Raw genomic sequence first — 23,532 nt, 5'->3', positions numbered from 1 at the left:
ACTTGTTGCAGCTTGCAGCACTGAGGTGCAGGATATCACAGAGTTAATTAATCTGACTTGTTATTCAGTCAGATGCTATCCAGAGCATGAAAAGAACATGTTACTTTTGTTATGCGCCCGCTTAGTTATACATTATTTTTCCAACTAACTCTTAAGTCAACAATTTTCCCATCTGGGTAATTGAATTGGCATGTGTCAGTGGATTCTGGGATTTCTCCTCAAGAGGTTCTGAGGTTATCTTTCTGCCAAGGCATGCACATCACTAAGCCCTCATAGCTTACAAGTGTTTTGAGAAAAGCGCAGCTGTTCCAGTAAAAACGGTTCCCGGGTGACTTTGTGATTGTGTTAGCTAAGGATCAGGGCCTACATAAATAAAACATTCCAAGGGGGGGACTACTTTCTGTCTTGAGTAATTCTGAATTTGTACGGTCATATGACTCGATTAATAAACATCAGTCGGTCTTCCAGTTATTGCAAACTTGAATGGGTTCCTCAGGATACTGTTGGCATACCAATGTTGGATCATTTGTCAGGTGAAGTGGTCACACGAAAAGATGAGCTCAGATCTATGACTGAAAGACAAATCTCTTAGGTACACAACCCGTTTCTAACACGTAGCACATACGAACACCGAGTGGCTTTTACTTTAGGTGCCATACAAGGTCAAGGAACTGAAGAGCTGAAGGTTCACCCACCCAAGTTCTGCGGCAAACAAGAGAGCTCATTGTATTTGGGAAAGTGATTGGGGTTCGCCATCTACTCTGAATGACAAATTTCTTCCAGAAACAGTTGGCCTACAGTAATCTGCTATGCTAATTTGTTTTGATACAATGAAGACACAGTTATCATGGAACTGCAAGTTTATTCTCAGAATAACATTTCATTTGTGGCAATGTATCTTTTTTTTTTTTAATTCTGGATCACTTTGTTCATAGTGCCGCTTTACAGCTTTGGAAAATTCATTTATGCTTAAATACACATACTGTATAAAATATAAAGTATTTTCTTTGCTTGCTGAGAGTGTAACAGATACATTCTAAACAGGACCATCAACATATGCTGAGATCACAGACAAGTGAAAAGAGGGGTCTACGTTTCACTTTGCAGTCATGCTTTTAGGTAAATAAATAAATAAACAAACAAACAAACAAAAAGACACAAAATATTTGATCCTCTGTAGGTATAGAATACTCTAATGTTTAACGTTGAGCAGTTTGCACATTTTTCAGAGTGCTCTCTCCTGTAGGATGCCCCCTCTCATTCTCCATGTATGCCTGCACAGACCTCCACAAAGCTCTGATGTTCCCTTCGCCAAAGCCCGACGCCCCCCTTCGCTCGATCAGCTCAAGGAAAAAGGTGTCCTCTGCAAAGATGGGCTTGGTGAACACTTGGAGCAAGTAGCTAGAATAAGGTGATAAAGGTAATTGCTTTATGTTAGTCCTCTGTGACTGACAATCACAACTAAGACCTTGAGGCACACTTATTCATGACACCTATAAAACACATACAGAGTCAAGGTACTGCGATATATTGTCTCTCACCGTTTATTCTCTAAGGATGCTGTGTGTGATTGGGCATCTTGGCACAGGTCTGTGTCCAGGAGAATGCCATACTGGGCCAGCATCTGGGGGTTGTGACCTGCCTCCTCTATCTCCTGCTGTTTTCCCACCTGTCACAGCACAAGAAGACAGGGTAAGGGGATGCCAGCTATGGAGGCATCATTAAAAACATGTTTCCAAATAATTCTCCAACCTATTGTACATCAGCCATGCGTAACTGGTGTATTCATCAACCACAATGGCTCCATTGTGATTTTAAAATGAGATACAACTACATTTGCTGCCGAATAAAAATCAGCAGCAAAATGACTCTCCGTGGGATCTTGTGACAAGCTAGTGCTGGAAGCTGTATATGGCTAAATTTATTGTAGAGAATAATCATAAATTGGCTGTCGGCAAATTCAAAAAAGCTAGTGCCGCCCTGCCATTTTGCAATTTATAGATACAGCCATGATGTTATATCAATCTGATGTTCAATTTGGTGAATAATTCATGCACTATTTCATGCAGCAATTGAGTCATTGTAAGTTTAATTTATATAAGTACTGAGTCATTAAGGAATCCCCATGAGAGTAAGACAAACCTCGGTGTAATATGTGGGTGGGGGGGAGAAGAACTGCACACCAGCCTCAGCCATGGTGTGTGCCGTGGAGACTATGTCTTGTGTGTACAATCCAATGTGCTGTATTCCTGGACCCCTGTGCTCCTCCAGAAAAGTGTCTACCTGGTTGCTGCCTGAAAATACCCCCCCCCCCAAAAAGGCATATGAATAAATGTTTGGGTCCTGTTTTAGTAAACATGCATTAATATTAAGAGTGCAAAGGAGATTCTTTTAGAAAACATTAAGTGTCAGAGATGATGTGAGAGGTGTCACCTTGTTCAGGTAATGATTCTGCAATGACAAACTTGCAGTCCGGTTCATTTTCATTCTTGAATGGAAGTGTAATTCCTGCTTTACTGCATTTCCAATACTCCATCGCAGTAAGACGGAGCCCAATGCCATCTTGGTTTAGGACATATCCTTCATCCACATCTTCATTACTTTTCAGGATGACAAAAAAAAGTATCACTCACTTGTCATATTGAGAGTAACGCAGAACATATCAGTGAATAACTTGTGCATTTAATTATCCCTTACCTATCAATGAAAAACCTCTGAAAACCAAACGCCTTCTCATACCAGTGCATCACTCGTGGGGTAGTTTTGCTTGGACACGCGTAGGTTATGTGGTCAAAATGTGTGACTGGACAAGCTCTGTTGTCAGCTTTCCAGTTGTTGTTCACGTTTCCCACGTCATCGAATCCAGGTAGGAAACTCCCTTCGTATTTAGTTCTGTCAACAAGCGTGTGACTCACATTTCCCACGATGGACTTCACAATGGAGTAGGTGACAAGCCCCCTCTCGTCCTGGACTACCGTGGGTGGCACCAGGAAATCGCAGCCTTGGTCGCAGAGAGCCTTGAATGACCTTCCCACATCCTCTACCTCGAAACAAACGTTGCATGCTGTGTCCACGGAGTACTGCGGATTGACGTCGTAAAGATGTTTGACGGGACCACCGCGGCAGCGTTTCTGCAGGTCCTCCCGTCTACCCGTGGCGCTCTGCAGGTCCTCATGACATCTTAACGTGACTTGATTTGGTCGCTCATTCACCACGAAAACTGCCGCTCCTTTCCTTAAAGCCAGCTGCTTTGACTTGCCGCTTACCCTGGCCGCAAACAAGTTAAACTTGAATCTGGAAACAAGGTCACAAGCTATTCTATCCGCATTTGAAACGTGGAGGGAAATGTGATGTAGCCGGCTCAAGTAGGCTGCCATTTTTTTATGTGACGTAAGGACAGGGGGAAGGGGAGGAGGAGGAGGGGGAGGACGAGGATACTGTCCAGCATTTTACTCTGTTTTTGTTATACTCACCTGTTAGTCTTGTTTTTTGGTGCAGCATAACTCTATTGTTTTGTACTTTCATATGATGTCAGTAAAAAGCATCAATGGTGGTAAAAGTTATTCATCTCTACACAATGCAGTTATTCCATATGAGGAATTGTTACATTCTTGTTTTGATACTTTCATCATGTTCTGTCTTTTTTGATGTAGTCTAGATAAATTATCTAATTATTTTGATTGACTTTTTAAAAAAAAACATTTTCGAATTCGGTTTAGGCCTATGTGTGTACGTATGCAGGATAGTATTCATCTATTGTTTTATTTATTCTTGAAGGTTTGAGCTCTATGTATTCTGATTTAGTGAGTCGGTTTATGAGGAAGTGCCAGTTTTATGTAGTTATGCAGCAATTTGTTCATTTGATTAAAAAAATATCAATTATAACAATCTACAACTACTGCACTTTATGGATTTGTAACAGTGGGGGACGTAGCATTAACTTAGAAGTATCTACCGGGTATGACATAGCTTTTATCGCTGTCTTCTTTTTTTTTTTAAATACTTCCATGTCACTGTTTGTTTATTCATTTATTCACCCATTGTTGAACGATGTACTTTTTCGTGCCGTCCCGTTTTGGTCCAATCATCTTCCGCGTTGGAGGCTGGTCGGGTCGTGACGAAGCCTGCCTCTGCGCTCCGCTTAGCGTTTATTTTGGCTCTGACTGCCGCCGCCATTAAAACACGGAGGGCCATGTAAAACCTACGGGCCATATGTGAACGAGTGATTCCTTACGTCGCACCTCCGCTTGCTTTCCGAGGAGGTTAATGCGTCCGAAGAGGGGAACATGTGAGTGGACGAAGGGTTGGAAACAAGTGGGCAACGGGAAAGGTTGGATCGAGCGAGGAGGAGGAGGAGGAGGAGGAGAAGTAGAAGTAGAAGTGGACGGGGGATCCGGAGGGGGTTTGTTGGGTTTGTTGTGGCTTTTGAGAGCAGCGCTCCAGATAAGAGCACACCCGCGGAATTGTAAGCTCTATTTACGTTTTTTAGGTTTATTTCACAGAACATGTTGTCTGTAATTTTTTCCCCCCCTCGAACACTGGTTTGATGAAATGTTATCGTAAAATACGAGGTGAACGTCATCTGAACTGTCTTATTAGCCACTAGCTAGCCAGCAAGCTAAAGCTAATTAGAATAACATTACTAGGTCACATGACAAAGCTTGAATAACGCTAACGATGTCTGGCGATAATTCAAACCGAATAGCTAAAACTGGTCGGCCAGTTGCCCCGCATTCTCTTCCTGCCAATATCGTTGGAGATGGCCAAACCAGTTCTAACCTTTATTTGAGTTGCAGGGCAAAGTACATCGTTTACCAAGAAAGACACTGTAATGTCGGCACTGCTAATTTGACTGCATTTAACATGAATATGTCCTGTGCCAGTTCCACCCGAGTAAATAACCTCGGGTAAGATCCATCAAGAGAACATAGCATTTGTTAATATTTCATTCCCGATTGTTATTTATCACCACAGAATATCCGGAAAGATCCATCATGACAGAACAGAGGATGAAGTGGCCCTGTGACTATTGCACCTTTGAAAACTGGCCATCCGCAATCAAATGTACCATGTGCCGCGCACCGAGATCTAGGGGTCCCATTATTACAGCGGAGCCCTACAAAAGTAGCTCTAACCTAGAATCTAGTTTGGAATGGGACCCACCAAGAACTGAGGGCAGCAGCAGCCTCCTCATCTGCCCAGATTCTAGTGCTAGGCCCAGGGTCAGGCCAGCCAACACCACTGAAACCACCACTAAGTGGTCCTGTCACATGTGCACCTACCTGAACTGGCCCAGAGCCATTCGCTGCACACAGTGTCTGTGCCAGCGTCACAAGACCTGCAGCCCCACAGAATCCCCCCAGACCTCAGGTTCCAATGCTAGCTGCCGCCGTGCAGAAGGTGGCTCGCATAGGACCCCTGTGGACTCATGTGAGGAGTTCAATGACAAGAACAGACTCAACACCCACCAGCAGCACTGGATGTGCACAACATGTACTTACCAGAACTGGCCTAAGACCAGGAGGTGTGTTGCATGCGACCAACCCAAGCCAAATAACCAGGAATCTATAGAGCTGGCTGAGTCTGAGGAACCCTCACCCATTATCAATGAGCAGGACAGGGCAAGGTGGAGGGGGAGCTGCAGTGGAGGCAACAGCCAGAGAAGATCCCCTCCCACCTCCAAGAGGGACACAGAGGTCAAAATGGACTTCCAGAGGATAGAGCTGGCAGCCGGGGCCATGAGCAGCAAAGACGAGCAAGAGGTCGACTTCAAAAAGCTAAAGCAGATTAAAAACCGGATGAGGAAAACAGATTGGCTGTTCCTTAATGCTTGTGCTGGTGAGTTCTTTATGTATGGATGCTGCTTGGACATTATTTCCCTCATCCATGAGTTGTAGTGTTTCATAGAAGTTGGTGTAGTTCTTTAAAATATTACTTTGAGACTGAGAATTTGCTTAGTGGCAGTTGTGTGGAAGAATACTTATTTTACATCATCCCCCTCTCTATATCTCACTTGAATAGACTTATCGATACCAAAGCTTTGTGCGTTCCCCATTATTTGCCTGGTAACGGCTCTGCTATTATATTGGTAGCTTTTTATTGCATGATGTAATGCGCTGAAATGAAAGAAAGAAACGGTCCTGTCCAGTGACAATATTGTTATTGTCTTTTGTCTCGATGTGGTTTTGATTTACCAATATTTTCTTGGTTCCTTTGTTACTCTGCAGATGTGACTTCACCCTACGTATGACTAGGCTGTATAGCTATAATTGTGTAAAGGATTCTACTCCCAGCCAGTATATTCACCATTGTTTAGACTCCAAACATTCGAGTACTCCATGACAGAGCAGGAATTTTGACCGTTATTTGTAATTGCATCAAGAGCTTGTCAAAACCCTTCCTGGCTAAAATGTATGCATGAAAGATTTAATTACGCAAGCTATTTGCTGATGGAAGCCCTTAGCTGTAGGGAGATAACGCTTCTCATTACCAGAGCAAAGATGGGAATGAATTGCAGTGTAAAGAAGATGCATTAGCAGCTAAATGGCTAATAGGAATTTGACCAGTCCCTCTCCCGGTCAAACCCCCGGGTGTGTGTCCTTGCTCTGCCACTGAGTGTGCCTTTCAGATGGTGAGAGGGTGTGAGTGCCTCCTGGCTGGTGGGGATGAATGGGGCGTCTGGGCAGCAGAGTGAGAGCAGAGCCCCTGGACCAGAGACTTCCCCTGGCTCCCAGTCAACTGGCCCTGTAAACAGTGGTGCTTATGTGCTGCGCCAAGCACCCAGGAGGCAAAAATAGCCTTAACGTGGCATGAGCACCGGTCAAACAAACAAACAACCAAAACACATGAGCACAGCACGTGACCAGAGTCTTCCTGACCTTCGCACTGATTGCCCTCCCTCCTGTCTTTGCCGGGCTGCAGTGTTTGCTGCTGAGGTGTTAAAAATACTATTGTAATGGAGACACTGAGGTTATTCGCCTATGCCCTACATCTGCCTGACATAGACCCTTCCAGTTCATTAACTGCCTAATGGCTTTGGCGATGAGCCTCTACTATCTTTTATATTGGTTCTGTTTATGTGGTGGAACCTCATTTTGTTTAAGGTATGTTACATGCATTAGCTTGAGGCTTTTTTTAGAATGTGATCGTTATGTTTGTTGATTGAGGAAATTCCCGAGCCACGTGGTCCATTATGGCCCAGCAAAGTGCTTCCTCAGGTCCAAGAACTTCTCATTTTGCTCAAGCTTTTCCCATGTTTCATGTGGGATGTTGTTTCAGTGTTGCTTATATAGGCCTGATTCAGATGATCCCATTGATTTTTAGTTTTCCACAAAAGGAAGCACACACCGTTTTTTCTAATATCGGGCTTTTGTTTCATTAGCCAAACAAAGGCTGTAACTGACAAGTCTTCCTGTTGTAGAGAATGAGTCTTTATCAGACATTGGGCTTAAACGTTTGTTGTGCCTCTTAGCAGTATTACACAAGTGGAGCTGTGTACACATTTTCCATTCTCATTTATGAAAAGGAGCTCTGAGCAGCAACTTTGTTGATGTTGGTCTATTGAAACAAAAAAAAAAAGTCGGTCGGCAATAGTATATGGTAAAAACAATTTACAGGTGCTGATGTCTCTACAGTAGGCAAGGCGTTTTGCGAGGCTGCACAATTATAGTCAAAAGTGATTAAATAATTGCAGTTATTTTGCAAAGCATTATAAACTTGATCATTAATTTCACAATTATGTGTTGGATTTTTTTAGATCCAAAATTATATAACAGTACCCTCTGCATAGTGAAAACTTTCACCTACAGCAAGTATTTGAAATAAAATGTTTCAGTTTTGCCACAGATGAGTCAATGAGTAATTGTGGGAACTGAAACTGTGATATAGAATCATAATTAATCATGCAACCTAGTCCACCTACTGAAGCCGTCTCTATCCATCTTTTTTGTATTGGATTTCAAACATGCCACTTGCTTTGTAATGTAGCGTTATTAATTTCTCCATTTTATTATGGAGCTGTGTTCGCATTTCACAAAGTGTCACCCAGCGCGAGTGAAAGGAGACAGGATGTTCTCGGCGTGTTGCAGCCAAGGTAACTTGTCATAACTCTTTGGTTGTGCCAGAGAATGTCCTCACGCTGGGAGTCTGTTAAAATTAGCTCGGGCTTCCGGGTTCGCCATGCCGCCTCTAGCTTTCACTTCAGTCCTGACAGATGTTGAGAAAAGGGCCCCAGGAGGGGTGGGAGCACACACTTAATGTGAACAAATTGTCCTCCCATCTGGCACCACTCTCTGTCAGCTAACTGTTAAATGCTACACTGTTCTGCCTATGCTGCTGTGTTGTATCCTCATAAGATAGCTGTGGTCCTACTGGTTCAGCTTACCAACTTCAGAGCCATCTTGTCCTAGAGGTCATGTAAATTGTGCTTGACATTTAGCTCTTTCTTCTCAGCCTGATGCATTAGGATGGTGCTATGCAGATGGAGCCCATTTTTCAAAATTGGAATTCTGATGATTTGGTAGTGACAAGGAACAGTATGTTGTGTATTCATGGTTTGATGTATAGCTCTGTAAAGCTATAGAAAGTTTGAACGTGATGAGCGCTTTGTTACATCTCACTTTTCATTACCAGCAGGGTTATTGCGCCTGAGCTATGCCAAAAAAAACCCAAACCAAACAAGCTATCCAATTCCTTTAGCCATAGCCCTTTGGAACAAGGCTTCACATTTTCTGTCTATGAAATTAAGAAAATTGTCTCAGACCGGTTTGCAAAGAAGACAAAAATATTCTATGTAGCTTTATTTTGCATGTATTGTTTTCCAATGAGCTGTTGTCCTGAGAGCGGGGAAGTTTCTGTGTTATGGGCTAGCACTGGAGAGATGATGTGGTTAAAATGAATAAATGAATGACTGATTATTTTGGCACTGGCTATTGCCCTCTTTGTTAGTGTGAAATTCAGACACTGCACTTGCATGTTGTTCCCGACATTTATTAAACTGAACCGACTTCGGAGCGAATCCCATTGTGTTCAGTCACCTGCACATATGAATGGCCTGAAGGAAAACTACACCAGCTGATCCATTACAGCGGCCATTGTCTCCTCCCCACTTAAATATTCTGCTTCTCCTTCTCTCGCTGTGCTCTGAAGGGGTGGTGGAAGGAGACCTGGCAGCAGTTGAAGGCTATAAGTCCTCTGGTGGTGACATCGCCCGACAGCTCACTGCTGATGAGGTGTGCCTCCTCAACCGATCTTCAGCGTTTGGTGCAGGCTTCACTTTAGTTCACCTGGCCATCCGTTTCCAGAGGCAGGACATGCTAGCTATCCTCCTCACAGAGGTAAGATTTAGATGGGGTGGATGATGAGTGTAGTTACTTTTCACCACTACACCTGAAAGGGAATAGGCAGTGTGAACTTTTAAATGTACACATCTCGTATTCGGTAATACTATCTCCTTAGAGGAGCCAGAGCTGTGAATATATGCTAAGCTGATTTAAAAGTATATCTCTCTTACTCCCACTCAAGGCCACATGCACATATGCACACACAAACCAAGACTTCATGTGAATAAAAGCTCTTTGTAGAGTAGAATATATAAGTGAATGAATAGGTAATGTCTTTAATATGCGTCATTGCGCACGTAAAATGGGAAACATTCAAAGTCTAAGCCCATCAGGGTGGTTACAGTATCAAAGGGGAAGTCAATAGGGTTCCTGTCATTGTTCAAGGGCATTTGGCTGTTATTCCTAGCATCTCTGTTTGGACCACATAGGCCTATCATTGTCAACGCCCTTAGCAGGCAACCTATAGCAAATACAGTGCAAGTGTACTGTGAGGATTAGCAAAGGGATTTGCTAGACTGCAATCTTGCCATTGGTCCCTAATGGATGTGATACCATAGAGCTGATGTGGTACACAGGGAGGGCAAGCGAGGATTAGGAATGACATGCAAGGCCAGACACAAATGACTGTAGCAGGACAGACAGGAGATGTGCAGTTTGCTCCAAGGCACAAACTGCCATCATAGAATGCTATGAGAGTACAACCTGCTAACATCATTGTGTGATGAATTCTTCTCAAAATATTTTGCATAATTTTCAATGTTATAATTTGCACAAGGGTGTGGCTCTGGTATATTATTTCAAAATGAAAGCATAGCTACACTAAAGCACTAAAGAATTAACCCATAACCTCCTCATGAATCACAACTTCCTTTTCCAACCCTTTTTTTTAAAACCGATGTCTTGTGTTGTAACTTAAAACTAGAAATTTTGATAAATTTTTTTTCTTCTGCTGTTTTTCATCCATGGGTGATGGGGTGGATCTATTCCTGAACACTACTCATTCACCCATTCATCTCACAGGTGAATCAACAGGCGGCCAAGTGTATCCCCTCCATGGTGTGCCCCGAGCTGACAGAGCAGATCCGCAGGGAGATCATGGCCTCGTTGCACCAGCGCAAAGGAGAATTCGCGTGCTACTTCCTCACTGACCTGGTCACCTTCACGCTTCCTGCAGGTGACCGCTCTGCCCGCTACTTGTTAAAGTTGAGGCATGCTTTGATTCAGATATTGGCGCGTAGTATATTTAAGCAAGTCCCAAAACTGAGTACCTAGCATTACACCAAACCTCATAGCTGTTCTGATAACAGTGTAAAGAATTGTTAGTGAGAGGTATACTGCTTTTAAAGGTTGTAGCTTTTCATCTATCTTATCATATATCTATATTCTTTTTTTTTTCAAAGTTATCTTTTTACCCATCAATGTTGTTATGGTACGAGGATGAGTGATAAGTCCAAGTCGTACAATTCATATTCAAATCATTGGTGTGCATTTCTGTTGTATTTTACAATTGCTTCAATTCAGTCAGTCAGAACTGTCCATTTTATGAACGTTCTTTTAACCACAGAAAACATGTGTTCAGTTCCACATAAACTTGACAGTCTCGCCCACTACCATTCACAAAAGTAGTTCTCCATAGTAAACACCCACAACAAACCCAGTTTGGTGTTTATACTTATCCCACACACAGTCTGAACATCTGTCTGCTTGATGCCCCTGCATGAGGACTGATGTACAAGATGTGTTTTTCTTTGCCAATGCAAGATAAAAATGAATCGAATTCTCCTTTTGGACTATTATTATTATTTTATTTTATTATTTATTTGTTTCTGCATGAGGACTGATGTACAAGATGTTTTTCTTTGCCAACGCAAGATGAAAATGAATCAATTGCTCCTTTTGGAATTGGGTTATTATTATTAGTGTTATAAATTAGATTTCACGTTCATCTGTGGAATTTTTTTTTGGAATGGTATGAATGTGCAACATTTCAGTGTGTGATCTCTTCATGCTTGATGTCTTCTTCTTTTTTTTTTTTTTTATCCCACTGGGGTAAGAGTCAGGATCAAAAGAGTGAGGTTATAGCCTTCTAGTGCAGCTCGCCTTAGAGAAACGGCAGCTTCTGCCCCGTGCCGTAAAAGTCTCCATTGAAATAACGGGCACTTTGCTTTTCAGAGTGACTGGTTGCATCCCATTTCAGAGAGGAAAAAATTATGCAGGGTTCATCGAAAAATTTCAATGTTTTTTTGTTACGATAAGTATTTCTGTGCAGGCAGAACTTGGCTCGAGGCCACCTACAAGGCTCTCTCTCTCTCTCTCTCTCTCTCTCTCTCTCTCTCTCTCTCTCTCTCTCTCTCTCTCTCTCTCTCTTCTCTCCTCTCTCTCTCTCTCTCTTCTCTCTCTCTCTCTCTCTCTCTCTCCTCTCTCTCTCTCTCTCCTCTCTCTCTCTCTCTCTCTCTCTCTCTCTCTCTCTCTCTCTCTCTCTCTCTCTCTCTCTCTCTCTCTCTCTCTCTCTCTCTCTCTCTCTCTCTCTCTCTCTCTCTCTCCTCTCTCTCTCTCTCTCTGACAAAGTTGCTGTCATTCACTATTGAGCCAGAGAATAGCCACCAGTGTTCTGGCTCTGTGCATACACAGTTCAATACACACAGAAAAGTAGCACATACTGCACAGAGCTCATGTTTGCAGTGCACCATTGATTGATGAAATGTCAACCAGTGAATGGAATCACAAACAACATTCTCTCTGTGTGTCGTTACTGTAGCAGTTTGTATTGTCTCTGGTGCAACGTAACCATGAAGACGTTGTCATGAACATGAAAACACAACCCCTTTTCTATGTGTCTACCCAGATATCGAGGACCTTCCACCTGCTGTCCAAGAGAAGCTGTTTGATGAGGTGTTGGACCGTGATGTACAGAAAGGTAGTCTGGATACAGTACATGGTTCCCCACTTTCATTATGTAACATAGTACTTCCAAGAGAGTTGCAGCACAAGCTAAAAAAAAATTTTTTTGGAAATGTTATTTACAATCTAATTTCTTGACTTGTAATTTTTAAAACCCTTTCAACTGTTTGAAATCCATTGAGCAATCCTTTTTGAGATCTGTCTTCAGAAATTCTGCACAATATGATACATTTGTGGGTTGCATTGGTTCCTCTTTGTAGTAGCTGGCATTAAGCTTAGACTGATATTTTACCTCCATCCTCTCACTCTCTTGTTTCATTCATTCCTTCCACATCCATGATACTTTGAAGTACTCTGTTGATGATTCCAAATTATACCTATCAAAGGCTATCCATTTCAATACACTGCCATAAACTGTTTTAGGGATGTTCTACGTCTTGTGTAGATGACGCAATTATCAGGGAAGGTGCTGGCGTAAAACAAGAGTTCTAATAAAGTAAATCAGTGAAAGTACTAAAAGTTTAAAAAAAAACAGATTTGCTTGAAAATTCTTTTAAGACCTGTTACAGTTCAGGAGAACTAAGCAAAATATATCTTGGGGTAATGAAGAGGAAAAAAATTAAAGTTCAATCTTGGATTTTCATTGAAGATTTCTAAATTCATACCATGCCTTGTTAAAGTTCCCTTCCAGTCCTGTTTTAAGACATAAAATGCTCTGCTTGATAGAATAGAAAAGTGGTTTTTAGCCATTTTAGAAAAATGCATATTTATGCATAAATTATGCATAATTTTAATTTTCTGGGATTTTTCCCCTTACTCTCTGAGACAATACCTACCACCTCCAAAAATAATTAGGATCATAAGTGCTTTAGTTTTCGGTCCCGCTATCTACACTAACTAACACACGCACACACTAACACCACACACACACATTCCGAAAATATATGAGTAGATTGTCTGATGTTTTTCTGCAAAATAAGTTCAATTATCTTGTTTAAATCCCGAACATCACATCTACTACCACTCTCTCATTAAAAATAAAAAATCCAGAGCTATGAATATGCAAATTATCCCCGCCCCCAATTCAAATCTCCCCACCCCCTGCCTGCATCTGTCCACCACTCCACCGCTTTGCATATACCTACTCGCCTCATTAGTCACAGTAACCTCTGCTTTTATGCTACACAATGGCAATTGGCAATATGGGAGTAATTCAGCCATACATGTTCAAACCGGAAACCGATTCCGAAGAAGAAGAAGGGAAAGTTGGACAGGGTCATTGTGGCTTGTTAGTGCCAGCAGGGAGGAAAAGGCGGGTTGGCGTGATTGTGGAGCCTTTATCTTCCCCACTGAGCCCTGTTGGGCCAGCATGGCAAATGGAGCCTCACTACCACTGGCACACTGGCGGAGGCGAATGTACGAGATGAATGAGACGGATGAGAGAGATGGCAGGCTGTCGTGGATGGAGAGAGAGGGGTACTGGATCAAGGGAGATGCTGCGTGTACCATGGACAACAAACCGTGCCGGACAGGGCCTTCACCGGTTGGCTGTCACCGCAAGGGAGTGGAGTCGAGGAAAGGGGGCGAGGTGCGCCGGGGAAAGACTGGGAAAGCGTTCCATGCCAGCCAGATCTGTGGCTGGCTCTGTCTACTCTTCGTGGCTGTATGTATGTGTCGTAATAAAGATATCTTTGGCTGAATATTTGCCTCTCTCCAAACCCCCTCGTTGAAACAGACGTGACATAGTTGCGTACAAGTGGACGTATCAGAGTGGTTTATTTTATGTATCACTCTCTACAACATTAGAAACGCAATGGTACTAGATAACGCAAGCCTTCGGCTTGACTACGTTATCAGTCAGCTAATAATGTGTTAGCTAAACCTGGGTCCTGCTCCCCTGCTCTGACACGTTATCTACCTGTAATGATAAACCCTCAGATGGACCGTTAGGCTTTGAACGCCATAAAAAGTCTCTGGCGAAGAGACGGAAAAATAAAATTACCGGTGGGCCAACATGTCTACTTGTACTCGCTGTATCCCCGTGATAAACGGATGGCACAAAGTCAGCCTTCAATATGAAATTTGTGGCAACCCCCCCCCCGCCTTTTTTAGGCTCCTCCCCCTTTTCTCCCCAATTGTACTTGGCCAATTACCCCACCCTTCCGAGCTGTGCCGGTCGCTGCTCCACCCCCTCTGCTGATGCAGGGAGGGCTGCAGACTACCACCACCATACATGTGGAGTCGCCAGCCACTTGTGAGGAGTTTCACCAGGGAGACGTAGTGTGTGGGAGGATAACACTATTTCCCCCAGTTTCCCCTCTCCCCTGAACAGGCGCCCGGACCGACCAGAGGAGGCGCTAGTGCAGCTACCAGGACACATACCCACTTCCGGCTTCCCACCTGCAGACACAGCCAATTGTGTCTGTAGGGACGCCTGACCAAGCCGGAGGTAACACGAGGATTTGAACTGGCGATCCCTGTGTTTAGAATAGACCGCTACACTACCTGGACGCAACCCATCTGTTTTGTGATAAATTTTCAAAACGGTGCTCTTGAAAATTGCTTCTGCAAACCTGCATTTTCTCTGGAAGTTCGGCTGGGACATTACAATTTTTACAAAAAAAAAACAAAACTGCACCCATTTCTCTCTGATTTTCAGTTCCTTTGGTATTACTTGAAGGCTCACCGTTTCTCCTTTTTTAAATTTGTAGCCAAAAACAAGACACATCTCTCTCTGCCATCGTTTTGAAAGTAGTGAAACTTATACCCTGCAAAATCATGAGAAGTAGTTACACCTGGCTTTTCTTTGGCTTGCGTCCCCGAAGTGGGTGCACATGATGATATGTAAAGCGCCAGCCCATCCGTTAACAAGATTGGTTCCTTAGGTTTGTGATGTATGAAACTGCCTGTCTGAATCTGTTTTTCTTTTGAGACTGTCCTTGTTACACTGCAGTTTCAACGCAGATATGCTCAGCCATGGTGTTGACTGCAAATTTTGCTCCTGATATGCCTTGTGACATTACCCTAACACCACATGGACATGTTAACAAGGTTAAAAACTTGATTTTCATTGGAGGGGGTTAAGACATGAAATCTCTGCTACTTTTATTCTTGAGTAGGTTTAAAAAAAGAGTTACCGTTTGGCATATGTTCCAGACATTATACATTTGTCAGTCCAGATTGAAATCACAGTTCCCATAAACTGGAAAGCTATAACCTTGGCAGTTGGTTGTAACATGTTACGCAGCTCACATTGCCAAACAATCTGACCCTGGACACGTCTACTACGGGGAAGTCCTGGAAAGGGAGTCATTAAAACAATACTTCTGCTATATCATTACATCCAAGTCTGTCAGTCCGGCCTAGTATTTACCAATGCTTGTGTACATACCTGAAGATTGTTGTGTTGTAATTCTGTGTTAAGTACACTGAGAGCCACGAAACCGGAGTCAAATTCCACGTGTGTGCAAACTTAACGCAGCCAATAAATCTGGTTCTGATTCTGTTATTTTTTGACTAAATTTGTCATGTGGTCAACCACATGGGTACAGATTATCTGTGTTTCTTGAGATGGCTGCACGCGGGTTAACACGATGCATCGGCCTCCAGACTTGCTGGTGAAAAGAGGGAGGAGGGGCTCCTCTAAGAGCCCCAATCTGCTCCCATGTTTTCCGGTTGCCACCCTGCCAGCTGCCTCCCACCTCGCTCCTCTGTTCCCATCCTAATTAGACTAATTAAGCTTCCCCGTCTCCTTCCCACACACTTACCCAATGACACTTCCGCGAGCACGTCTGTGTGTGTGCATGTGCATGCAAGGTGTGTGTCGTCCCAAGCCCTGTCATTTGTGTGGTGGATGTCAGATGGTGCCTTATGAGCTATTTAAGCTTATGTAAATTGGGTCACAGGGAAAGAGATTCTCTTGTTGGAGCGAGTAATAAATATTTAGAGGGGCGGACCGTGTCCCCTATTTCTTCTGCCATATTCCCTAAACCTCATCTTCTTGTGTCTTTCCGTCTGTCTGTTTAGAGTTGGAAGAAGAGTCTCCCATCATCAACTGGTCTCTAGAACTGGGCACACGCTTAGACAGTCGGCTGTACGCCCTGTGGAACCGCACAGCGGGCGACTGCCTGCTGGACTCCGTGCTGCAGGCCACCTGGGGAATCTACGACAAGGACTCTGTTCTCCGCAAGACCCTCCATGACAGCCTGCATGACTGCTCACACTGGTGAGATGCAAGGCATTCACTGAACAGGGTTCATAAAGTCATGGAAAATTGAAAAAACAGAAATTATTAAATCCTGCAAAGCCCAGTTTAAAGGTGTTTTTCTGCTCCTGGATGAATCATTGAAAGTTATATGTATACATATTTATATGGTTTACACTTTATTTTCAAGTGTTTTTCATGTGTTTGTCAAACTTGCAACTCGGTGGATATACTTATCTTTTAAAAGAAAATGAGGGCGCCCAGGTAGCGTAGCGGTCTATTCCGTTGCCTACCAACACAGGGATCGCCGGTTCGAATCCTCGTGTTCCCTCCGGCTTGGTCAGGCGTCCCTAAAGACACAATTGGCCGTGTCTGCAGTTGGGAAGCCGGATGTGGGTATGTGTCCTGGTCGCTAGCGCCTCCTCTGGTCAGTCGGGGGCACCTGTTCGTGGGGGAGGGGGAACTGGGGGGAATAGCTTGATCTTCCCACGTGCTATGTCCCCCTGGTGAAACTCCTCACTGTCAGGTGAAAAGAAGCGGCTGGCGATTCCACATGTATCAGAGGAGGCGTGTGGTAGTCTGCAGCCCTCCCCAGATCAGCAGAGGGGGTGGAGCAGCGACCGGGACGGCTCGCAAGGGTGGAGTAATTGGCCGAATACAACTGGGGAGAAAAAGGGGCAAAAGAAAAAAGAAAAGAAAAGAAAATGATTCACCTATGTCTTAAGTGACCATTGCCAAAACAAGACTTGGGATAAAAGTACGCCAATTCTCCAAAATATATTACTGTTGAACACCGCACACATGAGTCTGAGATAAGTATTGATTATGGAATTTGTAATCCTGTCATAGAATAGCCACGGAAAGTCAGAACAATTGTGAAGCAAAATTTGTAGAAACTCAGTTTGAAGCATCCCCTAAACACTGCAGTAATGGCTCTATAGCCAAACGGCCACATTTCCTTAACTGTAACACATATTACCTCACCAACACTTTAAAAAAATCAAGGCTTTGATTTTTGAGCACACAGTACACTGAAGTTTCATCACTCATGTCCTGGTGTGAGTTTTAATTGGTTGTACAATATATAACTACAGCTTTGCTCAACAAAGGCCCACTGCTAGAGGATATTTACATACTTGCCTCCCACAGTCAAATACAGTTTATTTGACTACTTGATGTAAGCCATCGTCTCATGTGCGTGTGTATGAGTGTGTCATGGTACTGTTAGAATTTGTTTATCACGTGATGCATGAGCTTTCTTTTGGACTGTGCAGGTTCTATACACGCTGGAAGGAGTGGGAGTCGTGGTACTCGCAGAGCTTCGGCCTCCATTTCTCTCTGCGCGAGGAGCAGTGGCAGGAAGACTGGGCTTTCATCCTCTCTCTTGCCAGCCAGGTAGCCCTCTCTTTCAAAATCAATTCAAAGACAGAATGTACAAATATGGTTTTGTTGGCATAAGCTGGGTGAGTTCTGTGACTGTTGAAGTCTTCTCAGGGCGAGTGAAATTTGATATATACCACAAAACCGTTGTAGTGAGGCAATGAATCATACATATTGAAGGGTTGGGCAGAATGTAGGGCATCAAGGGTAGACTGAACAAGTTTAATGAGGAGTAGAAAACACTGGTGGACGAGCTAAAATGTCCGCTGTAAAAGCACATTAAGGACTGAAGACATGAAGTCGAGGGGAAAAAAACCAGCGTCGTTGTTGAGGAGTAGCAAGAGGGAAATTAAGAGGCTGACAGACTGGGGGCTCAGACTGGGTCGTGCGGGAACAAACTAAATGAGAGAAAGAAGACGTGAGTAATCAAGACAGATCCACTAAGATGCAGTCATTAGGCTGACAGCTCATCTGCCCGCTGATGCAGTGCGTCTTCCCAACATGTGACCCATGGATTATAGGCATTAAGCTTGGGAATCCACTCTGCTGGCAGTATAAACAAACACTGCAGAAGCTACTACACAAATGTTATGACGGAGGCCTCAGTAAATGAAGACCGATGCCAGCCTAGAGATCAGACCAGCCTCGATGTCCCTTGTGTGCGTGGATGACTTTGAAGTTCCCTTTCAAAACAAACATTGTTTGTTCAAAAATGAATTATGCATTATGACTGAAGGATAATTATTAAGGCATTACTGCTTTGTCTGATGGTACATCTTAGAGCGAGAGAGAGGGCGATTACTAAGATGATAGAGACAAGGGGATGGCGTCTGATAAGTCAGGAGATGTTTTCAAACCTGTGGTGTAGTGACTTAGCGTTATGGTCTTTTCCCTCTGAGTGAATGGGCCACTGTAGGGAATGCAATATGATTCCTGCAGTGTCTGTTGTCAGCCTCTGTGTTAAGTCGTCTAAATGTTAATACATTTACTTTGTCACAAGGGCTGCATCATGAAAACGATGAGCTCGATAATTTGCTCAGTATTAGGATCATGATTAGAAATCATGCCAGTGGGTTTGGGTAAATGAGAGCACAAAGTTAGGAAACGGTGTTCCCATTATAGGCTCGGTGCACTGGGTTTGTGATAGTTTGGTTGTATCACTTAGTGGTGCAGCAACAAGGCTATTTAACATCATTTGGCCTGTAACTGAACTGTTTTCAGGGGTCAGGCAACGGGGCAAGAGAAATATGTTGAGGGATTTGGGACATGGTCAGCTACTCAATAATTCCATTACTCATTTGTCAACAACTGTGAGTAGTCACTGCAGTAGCACTCACTGGTCAGTTGTCAATGAGGTTGCTTGATTCCACAGTGCTCTGAGCAGTCAGTAAGAAATCAAACATTTACCTTGGAATACTCCTGATTTATCCAGTCATATTGTTGACTTTTATTGTGAAAGCTCAAACCACAGTATGGTTACAGACAATGAATTATACAACTTCCTTCATTACTATGCTCTTTTAATTTTTTCTTTTGTCTAATGTTTCCCCCCCACAGCCCGGGGCCAGCCTGGAGCAGACCCACATCTTTGTTCTTGCACACATTCTTCGCAGGCCGATTATAGTCTACGGAGTGAAATACTACAAGAGTTTTCGCGGGGAAACGTTGGGCTACACTCGCTTTCAAGGTTAGCCAGCTTTTGCCTAAGCCTGGAGATTGTACAATGCTGCTATTTGAGGTCATCTGTGCGGTGTATAGGGGGGGGGGGGTACCGGTGGTGTTTTACAAATCGATAAGTCCCTTACGTATACTCAGTTAGTGTGCCAACTGTGGATACACAGCCGTAAAAAAATGTATTTAATTATAGACACTACAATAGCATTTTAACCAGATATACCTTGAACCAAGGATGAAGTTAGGCATTTAATTACATCAGACGTGGTCCGTGGTTACTGTTGCCTGAACATTTAAGTCCCCCCATAGTAATACATAACTTGGAAGACACACATTGGCCTGTGTTGTTACATGAAACTAGGAGATCGGGAGTGGTATTGCAAAGTTATTAACATTTATATGTAGTATCTGATCCAAGTCACTGGCTCAAGTGTAGTTCTGATAGAGCGTAACCATGAGTCATTACAAGAAATGACTCTTTAAATACATGTTCCATTCAGCATAGTTCATAAAGGGATGTATAAAGTCATGCCCATAGACTGGGCTTTGCTTTAGTCTGGCCAGTGATTGGTACTCTGCTTCTGATGGCTGAACGAGGAGGGGAGGGCGTAGCTATAAAGAGCCAGTGCACCAGGATGCACAGAGCTGCTCTTCCTCCTCACTGATCACAATGGGTGGCTTGTTCTCGGTGGCCTGGGGCCGAGCCCAAGTTGGTGATCAGTCCCAAGTGGCATTCACATGCAGTGTAATTTGAAACGGCAGGGCCCCCCTCCAGGTGGTCTTGAGGGTTCTGTTGTTGGCCTCAATAGGACTGACCTTCTGTGTGTTCCCTGTAACTGCATCTCTCCAGGTGTGTACCTGCCCCTGTTATGGGAGCAGAGTTTCTGCTGGAAGAGCCCCATCGCCCTGGGCTACACTCGGGGCCACTTCTCAGCCCTGGTGGCCATGGAGAACGATGGCTACGACAATCGCGGCGCTGGCGCCAACCTCAACACTGACGATGACGTGACGGTGACCTTCTTGCCACTGGTGGACAGCGAGAGGAAGCTTTTGCACATTCATTTCCTTTCTGCACAAGAGGTGGGGACCGGTAAACAAGTTTAATGCAACATACGAGGTCAGGTAGCCACACTTCTCTGCTTTCCGATGAGTGCTTGAAGAGTTAATACAGTTGTATCAATTCAGGTCACTTTTGTGTGAAGTGCGACTGTGGTCACTTGGTATTTTTATGTTTTCCTCTCAGCCCCCTGACATCTAAAGCAGAGTTCTCTGTTTCAGATGGGCAATGAGGAGCAACAGCAGAAGCTCCTGAGGGAATGGCTGGACTGCTGTGTGACAGAAGGAGGCATGCTGGCGGCCATGCAGAAAAGCTCACGCCGCCGCAACCACCCCCTGGTCACCCAGATGGTGGAGAAGTGGCTGGACCGATACCGCCAGATCCACCCCTGTACCCCTCTCTCTGACGGAGAGGAGGATGAGGATGATGAAGATGAGTGAAAGGGTGACGCACAGAGGAAAAAGAGGCAGAGAACTGGTAGCTAGGAGACTGGACACCCACTGTGGCCCACAAGGCTCTGGAAGACCAGACAAAGTCTTAACGGGCACTCCTTCGAACACCTTTTGCTCACCTCTTAAAGATGGAAGCTCTGGCATCTCACTAGCGCCGGAGAGAGAGAGAGAGGTGGTGGTATGTGAAGGACACATGGGTTTAAATCAAAATCCGAATGACAGCAACTTGAAAAGGAAACCGTAACCTTTAAATATTGTTGCAAAAATAGTACCTTATTATTTCAAATAAAGGCTCCTAGATGTTCATGTAAATCATCTTGGAAAAAGTTTTGTTTAATTTCCCCAAAGTGTAAATTTTGATTGGTGATATAATGCATGTGCGCCCCAATTTAGATATATATTTCAGAAAAGTATATATAATACCGGCACCGAAAAAAAGGAATCCTGATTTCAGCTCATATGAAGGCACATTCAGAATGCTTTACTCTTAATTTATGCCTATTCTTAGATTCTCTCCATATTTGTGGAGGACAAAAAAAAACAAAAACAAAAAAAAAACAAAAAACATAGCGCAGTACTCGACAAGAGAAAAAATACTAGGACATATAGGAGAGATTTATTTAAGGAAACCCTGAAGCTGCACTTGATGAGAAACTTTATTTAGAAAATTGCCTGACAGAAATTTGACTAAAACAGAGCATTTATCCCTCGTGTCTGCTAAGGTTTAAAGAGCATCTTTTGCCCCCCCCCCCCAGTTAGCCCTCTGCGAAAACCTCCTGAAGGTTGGATGATAGTTATTTGTTTAGGGTTGTCATTGTGCAGAGGCGGCACCTTTTTATTCTGTCCCCTTTTCGATATGTTTGATTTATTCAGTCTTGAAGAACTTCATGTTGCACAGGTATACATACACTCTGTGTATGTTTGTGTGTGTGTGTGTGTGTGTGTGTGTGTATGTATGTATGTATGGGAGGCGGGGGGTACACGTTTACTGACATGTTTCTGTGTGATTTAGTACCTCATTTCAATGTTAGAGGGGGGTGGCGGTGATGTTGGTGGGGAAACTGAGAAAACCAAACACTCAGCCTCTTTCCATGGAGTGCATTAACATTAAATTTGACTCGCTCACATCCTCCTTGTTGTCATTCGTGTTTGTTTTTTCCTTTTCCCCGTGTATCTGGGTCAGTAGTGTTTTTATTGACAAACATTCCGTGCCCCCCCCCCTCCAAACTCTTATTTACCGTCAGTAATTTTCACAATTTACTATACAAAACCGGTTAGGCTGTAGGATCGATGAGCAGCGTTTCTAAAAGCATCACCGAAACGACCCTCTGTGAATAAACTACACATCCGTCCTACTTTCTCATTTGTTGATGCCACCAGTTGAGGATCGAGGAAACGCAAACGCACCCGCACCCAAAAATACTACGATACTGACAAATACATCTGATAGACCCTCACACGTTGCATAACTACATGAATTCGGTTTGTTTTCAATACAGAGTGTGCGCTCTATCTCCTGTTATCTCCTCTTATCTGTTGATGTGCGAGTACCTGAGGCAGCAGTAAGGACAACACTGATCCATTGTTCTAACTTGTCCATACATGCGTATTTTGCTCCTTTTGTTTTGCCCTCTTTATTTTCCGAGCATGTAGAAACTGAAGGTGTCATGCAAAATGTAGCGTCTTTAAAGATGCTTCTATGTCTCCGTCTGAAAACAGCATCTTGCAGCAAGGGATGCATTATAGTAGTGTACCGTTCAACCTAAAGATGGAGGGGACTTGCATTGGCACGAAGTGTCACAATAAATTCCACTCGGTTTCTTCCCCTGAACTATTTATTTGATCCAATATTGTTCGTTTTCCTTTCATTGAAAGCAGCACTGATCTGGGTCGCAGCGAGAGCTGCAGAATAACCGGCGTCTCATCCAACACGTGGAAGGCGGCTGCATCCGTATTTCTCAGTGGATCAGAGAGTGACTTTTCACACAGCAGCACTTCATTTGTCCCGCATCACCATCGTCCCTCCTTCCCACAGACGGCCTCCATCTGTAAGATTTCCAGATGGGAGTTCGTTCACACGTGACATGACAGCGCCACCTGTCTGATCCCACCCAGCTCATGAAGGATGTCAGTAATTTTATTGACGACGACATCATCATCTCTTACCTTGCCACATGGCCGACCATCGATCTCATCCTCTTCGTGAAAGGGGATCCCCTATTTCTAGCTCTGCCCATTTTCCAGACTTTTTTGTTGTTGTTTTTTTGGATATACTTTATTAATCCCTGAGGGAAATTATTTCTCTGCATTTAACCCATCCTAGCTGTGTAGCTAGGAGCAGTGGGCAGCCGCCATGCAGCACCCGGGGACCAACTCCAGTTCGACTCGCCATGCCTCGGTCAGGGGCACAGACAGCAGTACTAACCCCAACATGCATGTCTCTTTGATGGTGGGGGGAACCGGAGCACCCGGAGAAAACCCACCCACATGCAAACTCCACACAGAGGACGACCTGGGATGACC

The 23,532-nt window shown here is 43.9% G+C and overlaps 2 protein-coding genes across 3 annotated transcripts; one reads left to right on the top strand and one right to left on the bottom strand.

Moving 5' to 3' along the window:
* Positions 1-854: 854 nt before the first annotated feature.
* hpdl (4-hydroxyphenylpyruvate dioxygenase-like) lies at positions 855-3,377 on the bottom strand. Its single transcript, XM_056297266.1, has 5 exons — positions 2,698-3,377; positions 2,434-2,600; positions 2,143-2,294; positions 1,542-1,669; positions 855-1,401 (listed from the first exon to the last, which is right to left on the bottom strand). Exons 1-5 carry the CDS (start codon positions 3,375-3,377, stop codon positions 1,200-1,202), a joined length of 1,329 nt encoding a protein of 442 aa, XP_056153241.1. The 3' UTR covers positions 855-1,199.
* zranb1a (zinc finger, RAN-binding domain containing 1a) lies at positions 3,266-22,826 on the top strand. 2 transcript variants are annotated; one of them, XM_056297265.1, is made up of 10 exons: positions 3,266-3,305; positions 4,975-5,838; positions 9,148-9,335; positions 10,362-10,515; positions 12,187-12,258; positions 16,269-16,467; positions 17,721-17,841; positions 19,384-19,513; positions 20,351-20,580; positions 20,779-22,826. In XM_056297265.1, exons 2-10 carry the CDS (start codon positions 4,995-4,997, stop codon positions 20,995-20,997), a joined length of 2,157 nt encoding a protein of 718 aa, XP_056153240.1. In that variant the 5' UTR covers positions 3,266-3,305; positions 4,975-4,994; the 3' UTR covers positions 20,998-22,826. The 2 variants fall into 2 exon arrangements, with proteins under 2 accessions (XP_056153240.1, XP_056153239.1); XM_056297264.1 differs by lacking the exon at positions 3,266-3,305 and adding an exon at positions 4,046-4,465 and having other exon boundaries at positions 20,779-22,825.
* The last annotated feature ends 706 nt before the right edge of the window (positions 22,827-23,532 follow it).

Source organism: Lampris incognitus, chromosome 17 (assembly GCF_029633865.1).
Source record: "Lampris incognitus isolate fLamInc1 chromosome 17, fLamInc1.hap2, whole genome shotgun sequence".
NCBI lineage: Eukaryota > Metazoa > Chordata > Actinopteri > Lampriformes > Lampridae > Lampris > Lampris incognitus.
Note: the sequence above shows the minus strand (reverse complement) of the source record. Positions and strands in the feature narration are given on the sequence as shown.